Raw genomic sequence first — 7,511 nt, forward strand, 5'->3', positions numbered from 1 at the left:
CTGGACCCTGCAGGTCAGTGATTATGATTTTTTTCAGTGCTAAGGCAAGCAAGCCTTTAGAGGCCTCATGTGAAGTAAACAAGGTTATGCAGGGTGAGTGGCACAGTTCGAAGTAATCCACATTTGCCCTGACTCCTGATTCACTTTTGTAATGGTGGTTCAAGTTGCTTCCTACCAATCAATGTGCATCTTTCCTTAGCTGTTTATTGATTCACTCAATGAATTGAACAGAAGTGTAGCCCTCATTAGTTGAGATCCTTACACACTATCTATAAAATTATCTATGTTCTTAGCTAGTACCTAGTGGCACAGTTGAATCGCATTCAATTAGTCTAAACTAATTTACACCAAAGGTTTCAAAATTCAGTAAAGTTTTGGCAAAATGTCCTTCTGAGTGATAATTCCGTTTCTCAGTGCACATGGTTCTTTCACAGTCTTATTTCTGACAAAATGCTAAGAGAAGCCAAATTAATTTTTGTTTTGTTCCATTTTTAAATTGGAATCTCTTTTTTTTCCCTTCACAAATTGTCTGTTATTATTATTCATTATGTGTCCTTTGATGAAAAATGATACATGAAGAATGGTTTCTATTACTGAATTATTTTTGCACATCATGCTTAATTCTGCAAATGAAGCAGATAAAGTCAATGAGGCTCAGTTAAGGACCAAAACTAATTCTGAAAGCTAATTATTTTCACAAGGGAGACTCCTAAAGACTATAAATTAGGAGGTTGCTATTCTAAGAAGTTTTGTCTTCAGCTGAGTTAGTTGCATCTTCTGAAGTGAGACAGGAACAGGGACAGGCCTGAGGCCAACCTGTTCCCCAGGTGAAGGTTTAGCTGTTCAGATGGAGTTGCATACCTATTTTTGAAATAGGCCAAAGTACTTTGCTGTTTTATTATCTGCTTTTTGAACAAAACCACGTTCTTGGTATCACACTGAATGCAGAAATAAATGGAGGGACAAGACTCAAAATGTTTCCCATTGAAACCTTTTCATTACCTCAGTGGCTAAGATCAGCCTTTCTGTGGAGATTTACTTCAAGGACACTTTATTAATGTTATAAACACAATTTGTCAGTCAGAGCCACTCCTAGGATAAAGTCTGATAATCTGTGATCCACTTAGCTAGAAATAGGCTTGATGGAATAAGAAAAGCAGAAGAGCCAATTCTCCCATCTCAGAGTGTCCTGACTGATCTGTGTTTCATAGATCTTCTTGGATCAATGTGAGGACCAGAAATATTATCAGGTCCAACTCTGAAGAGCAGTGTCCAATCCTAATATGAGTTTGGGCCTTTAGCTGTGTTGTAACCTGCTCATTGGCCCCAATACTGATGTTTGTAAACCATTGTACGGTTTCTATTTCAGATAGTTTTTAGAAGTATAGAAATGTATTTTTCTCCTTCTTTCCATGCTGTCTATATGTCTATTTCGAGGAGGATGTGACTATGAAAATATTGTACCAAGAAAGCAAACATCGGAAAAAAACCGTCATGTCTGAATGCATCTGCTCTTCCTTCGGAAATGTATGCGAGGAGTCTCCAGAGCTGCCTGAGGAAGGCAGATGTCTGATTCTCACACGAACTTCTGGTACTTTTGAAGGTCTTGGGCTGTTACGGATTTCTGTGACTTGTTCAGATTCCACAAAGGTCCAGGCTAAAAAGCTGCACCCCGAAAGCCACTGGGAGAGCATGTAATTAATGGATCCAAGGAGATATGCTGTATTCTCTGAGAAGCATGAAGGGTTGCTGCATGTTTTGACACTTTGCATCTAGTCCTGGAACAGTGATGGCTAGTTCCACCTTCTGCTGAGCTACTGATGATTTCAAGCAAAAATCATTTTACTCTGAGTTGCAGTACAGGATGCAGTACACTTAGGTCCTCATTCATGACTAGGTAACAATGCAGTACAGTAAATGTAAAGTTCAGTTGTGACTCCTTCTGCCTTTCTTCCTTTTTCTTACTACTTCACTCTCACTTCCTCTCGCCTTCCTATTATTCCTTTTCGTCGGCTCACCAGACAAGAATATTGGTTGAGCTTTCTCTCACACACCCAGCTTGCTTACTGGGAGGCTGCTGTGGCACCTCTCACCTGTAACCTGCCTGCCAGTGCTGTTGTTTTGCCCTCTTCACTCTACAACAAAGGAGTCCTCAGAGAGGCCAGGTGACACTTCAGTGTTCCTTCATGTCACTGGTGCCCAATAAAGTCTCTGGTCCCTTCTCATGTTGACTTTCTCAAGGCTCTCCTATTCTTCCATTTCGTGCCCAAATCCTTAACGAAACAGTTCTTCAGTACTAGATAGCAACATTTGCTAGGCACGCTCAGTTAATGCATCGCATTAAGCTGCTTTTTCTGTAGAAGGCATCATGTGTGGTTTTTACTTCTACTGTTTCCCTGACCATTTTGCGTTGAAGAGGAATGACTCAATGTGGTTGGCTGTTTTCTTCAGTTCACAGTCTTGTGGTTGTTTTTTCATAGGCTAAGCTGCCACAGCAGCATCAGGATCTCAGAGCACAAAGCAATGTAGTTCCTGCAGGAATAGGAAGGAGAGTTTCTAGGTCATGTTTGGGACTGGAAATGGCCAGGATGAGCCATTAATGTACCTGGTTTACAGCATATCAATCTGCATCTGTTGCTCTGGTTTTAGAGATGAAGCACTCTTTATAGTCGTCAGTCTTGGTTATTAATATGCTCAAATTCTTAAAGAGGGATGTAATTTGCTTCCCAGGCTTTCTTCGTGTACTGCACATCTTTGTGTCATCATCCCTGCTGCTCTGAGCTCAGCAGATGGCTCTTTGTAAGCAGGTGGTATTTTTTCATGCTATTGGAAGAAATATATTTACTGCTCATTCTAGTACCCATGAAAAAATTGTAAACTTTAAAGCGATATATTTAAAAATATAAATAAAATGGCTGTAAGAGTTATCGCCAAATTGATATTGGACCAAAGGCACCTACTCAAGTAATCAGCAGCCAGAAATGAAGTGTATAAGCCAAGAGTATTGAAAGAACCATTAAGAATGTTAAAAAAATAAAAGAGGCAGATAAATCTCATACTGTGATGAACGATAGCCAAGGAACATCTAATCGTATCTGGGTAGCATTTACTGAAATAACTCAACCAGACAGAAATGAAGAACATGAAAAAGATGGTGTAAAATTATTGGAATGTTCTTTTTTTCTGACAATTTTTCATTAATCTTCAAGAAAGAATAAGGATTTATTTAAAACAAATTAAATTAAGTGGTGAGCGCTAGAATACGGTTCCTTGATCTTGGTATGGCTATAAAAACACAATATTCTCAGCAACTGCATATTAAGGGTTATGGAGTGGGGGTGGGGTTTTTTTCAGTTTTCTAACCACCTCTCCTGAATAAACCAGCGTGGAGAACAATAGCTGTATTGAATTGGAAAATTGCTCACTGTTGAAAACATCTAGCAAATGAATGTACAAAAGACACACAAGAAACTATCAACACCATGTCTTATAAGCTTCCTTTCCTTGATTAACCTATCTGGATTTTTTACTTTTAATGGCAACGTGCCTGGAACTTCTTGGATATGAGTGGAAATGGCAAAAGGGGGGTTGGACTAGATGATCTCTAGAGGTCCCTTCCAACCCCTAACATTCTATGATATGTTCCTTTTTTAAGCCAGTTTGTCACAATATGCACAGATCCACTTTTGATGGAATCATAGAATGTTAGGGGTTGGAAGGAACCTCAAAAGATCATCTAGTCCAACCCTCCTGCCAAAGCAGGATCACGCAGGGCAGTCCTCACAGGAATGTGTCCCTGTGGGTTTTGAAAGGCTGCAGAGAAGGAGACTCCACAACCTCTCTGGGCAGCCTGTGCCAGTGCTCCATCACCCTCATGGGGAAAAAGTTTCTTCTCACGTTGAGATGAAACTTCCTATGTTCTAGCTTATACCCATTATTCCTTGTCCTATTACTGGGCACCGCCAAAAAGAAACTGGCGCCTTCTTCTTGACACCCACCCCTCAGATATTTGTATACGTTAATAAGATCCCCTCTCAGCCTTCTCTTTTCTAAAATGAACAGCCCCAGTTCTCTCGATCTCTCTTCATAGGAGAGATGATCAAGTCTCTTAATCATCCTCATAGCTCTCTGTTGGACTCTCTCCAGTAGGTCCTTGTCTGTCTTGAACTGGCAAGCCCAAAAGGGACACAGTATTACAGGTGTGGTCTTGCCAGGGCAGAGTAGAGGGGCAGGAGAACCTCCCTAAGCCTGCTGGACACAGTTTTAATGTACCCTAGGATCCCACTGGCCCTCTTGGTTGCAAGGACACATTTCTGACCCATAGACAACTTATTGTCCACTAGGACTCCGAGGTCCTTCTCCATGGGGCTGCTTTCCAGCAGGACATCCCCTAATCTGTACTGGTGCCTGGTGTTGTTCCTCCCCAGATGCAGGACTCTACATTTGTCCTTACTGAACTTCGTGACGTCACCTTCATCCAGCTCTCCAGCCTGTCTAGATCTTGTCGGAGGGAAGCACAGAATTCTGGTGTATCCAATGAGATCTAGACAAGATCTGTTTACCAACAGATTGGACCAAAGCTTGGCTTCTTCACTGTGCAAATACAGATTTCATGACATCTCAGCTTTTCTGTTTTGTCCTGTAAGGAGGAATAGCCTGCTTCATTTCTGCTAGAGCTCTATGTCACCAAAGTTATGGGAAGATAATCTAGTGATCTAAAAGCTCTGTGGACTGTCTCTTCCATGAAAGAGAGAATGTAAGAGTGTGTTCTCTCTGTATGTAAACTCCAAGAATAGATGGAACATGCAGTTTGTTTAAACCACACCCCACAGTCAGTAAACGCTTTCAGATTTCAGCTGGTTCTGGTACCTACCTACTTAAGGGTTAGGAAGCAGCTGGCTTGAAACTCAGCTGGAGGAAATGAAATATGGTTTTAGGATTGGAGACATAAGTGCAAGCTGGTGTAAGGACTTTAACTATTCATTTTGATTTAGGTATATCATGTTATGAAGATGGTCAAAGATCATGGAGCTGGCCACTCAACAAGCAAAAAGTTATTTGTTGTGAGTGAATGAGTGTTAACAATTGAAATGTTTCTCTGTGCTTGAATAGTAAATGGAGTTCACTGATGTGCTTTTGCTGGACACTTACACGTGTGGGTATAATGTTTCGTAGGGGCTCAATTCCCTTGTGCTCCTGGACCACTCCTGCGAAAGTGTGACAGGGCAACTTGTTGCTATGTCATTGCTAACCATACACAAAGTACTCTGGGCTGGCAGATGTGTTAAACTTTCACAGACTCCCTCATTGTAAGGTGATAGGAAATCGTGCTTGGAAAGTCTGGTGCCTCTGCAAAATCTTTGCTTTGTGTGCAACTCCATTTCATACCCACCTGTTGACAATCTAAACCGATGACCAAGAAACAAATGCATTTCTTATTTTCTCCTTTTTTCCAGATTTCAGAAACACTGATTCAGAAACTAAACCAAAACCTGGTCCATTTTGAGTTGAAGCCAGGGGTTCGAATCCTTATCCATGCTGCCCATTTAACAGCAGGTCAGTATCCTCTTTCTGTGTACACCCTCTCTGTTGCGCTATAGCTCAGCAAACAATACATTCCTTCACAGTAGAAGTGTGCCAGCAGCTCTATTTTAAACATTTTTCATTTTTACATCACAGTAACAACTCAGTGTATGGGCAGACGTGCTCCAATTCCCCTTTCCTTATCATGCTAAAAAGATATAGTGGCGTTTGCATTTACAACTAATCCTTTTGTTTACTTATGTGTAAGAATTTGCTGTTGTTGTTGGAAATGCAGTGTAAGTAGCAGTAGAAATGTGTACTTCTTGGCTGTCTCTGAAATACTCAACAGCTAAGCAGCACCGTAGACTATACAGCCTGGATCACACAGTACATAGCTAGCCTTGGATCTACTCAGATATTCTAGAGTCAATGAACATTCAAAGCAGCTAAGCACTGTTCAGAAGTTGTTCAGCAGTTGTTCAGCACTCTGAAAAACTAATTGATCTACATATGCAGAAACATAAGATTAAGCAGTTTGGACTTTAACTAATCCTATCTCAAAAATGAGCCATCTCCAAAGACCTGGTATTTAAGTATGTGCATCTCTGTCTATTCTGTATGCTAAACTCTTATTTCACAGTACAAGCCCTATTTAACTATTACAAGAAATGGGATGAACAAATACGTGCACAGGATTCTTAGGAATTGCTTCCCTCCAGGAGCTGCCGGTAGTTCTGATCAGTTGGTATCAGCTTCTTTTGCTAACCTGCAAACTAAAAACCTCAGTTCGCTTGTACCAGCACACTGCTCTCCAAAGAGCTTTTTATTTTAGGAACAAGTCTACACAAGCTGGTGTCAGTTCTTGTGTTGCGTTGTCCATAAAGAGACTGTTAAGAAAGGATGTAATGCAACTGCATTTTAATCCACCCAGAAGAAAGCCTTGGTGTTTGTAATATTTCACTTTTCCAAAGAAGAACTTGCTAATATCTGCCCTGGGAATATTGCTGCATGTTTCTGCTTTCCATTAGCTGTGGAACAGATGATCAGATGCTTACTTTTACACATGTTATAACCAAAAGCATAAAATAATAGAGATGCAGCACAGATGAGTAATGTCTAAAGAAAAAAAAACACAAAAGCATGAGAAGTCATTTTATTTTTTCCCTTTGTAGATTGTAAAAAATATTAATAGACATATGACACGGAAGAATTGCATGTCTTTACATTTAAGATTTAAATTCATATGTGTTTTTTATAATAATTGTTATCAGAGAAGAAATCCTTCATCTGAACTTTCAGTGATGACTAGTGATACTATATGTACTTTCAGACAATGCTCAGGGCCCGTCTCTTAAAAAAAATGTACGTGAAAGCATCTTAATGTGAGCTTCAAAAGTGGAGTTACCTGCAATTGCTCATCATTTTCTAAATTTGTTTCTGGACATTTACTCTGCCAATGCATATGACTGTTTTCCATTTTTGATCAGTGTTCATTAAAGTCAGCATCAAATCCCAAATGAACATTTAGACATGACTACTCTGGCCTTCAATATCCTGTAACTATAGTTAGGAAGCATCATGTTAGATATTCCTAGGAAAGGCTCATCTTTACCTTTTGCTACTGAAGGGACATTCCTGATTTCATGTAGTGAAAACAGATGACACTTAAAATTACATATCCAGCCCTGCCTTTAATACAAGGTGAATCTGGACCCAAGTTTTATGTTCTATGCAGGAGCCTCCTGCAGCTTCTTGGAGAGGAATTCTGGGCATCTCTGCATGAAGGAGTGCACAGAATGCCCAGCTCCATCAATGCTCATAGCTGGCTAAAAGCTGGGTAGCTTCAGTCCAAAAGCCAGGTAGGCAGTGGAGGTACTGCAACACTTTTCTGGGCTACTAAACCTTTTCTGGGCTACTAAACCTGGGCTACTGAACCTACTGCAACGCTTTTCTGGGCTACTGAACCCCATGGGGAAAGAGCAAGAAAT

The 7,511-nt window shown here is 40.4% G+C and overlaps 1 protein-coding gene across 1 annotated transcript in view; it reads left to right on the top strand.

Annotated features, from left to right (window-relative positions):
• Positions 1-5,556, top strand: part of LOC104271508 (VPS10 domain-containing receptor SorCS1-like) — a gene marked incomplete at both ends in the record, with an annotated part of 191,861 nt that extends 186,305 nt beyond the window's left edge. Inside the window, 1 exon segment of the mRNA XM_009866192.1 lies at positions 5,457-5,556. Coding sequence (XP_009864494.1) covers positions 5,457-5,556 — 100 coding nt within the window.
• Between the last annotated feature and the right edge of the window lie 1,955 nt (positions 5,557-7,511).

The sequence above is a fragment of the Apaloderma vittatum genome, unplaced genomic scaffold, assembly GCF_000703405.1.
Source record: "Apaloderma vittatum isolate BGI_N311 unplaced genomic scaffold, ASM70340v1 scaffold5083, whole genome shotgun sequence".
NCBI lineage: Eukaryota > Metazoa > Chordata > Aves > Trogoniformes > Trogonidae > Apaloderma > Apaloderma vittatum.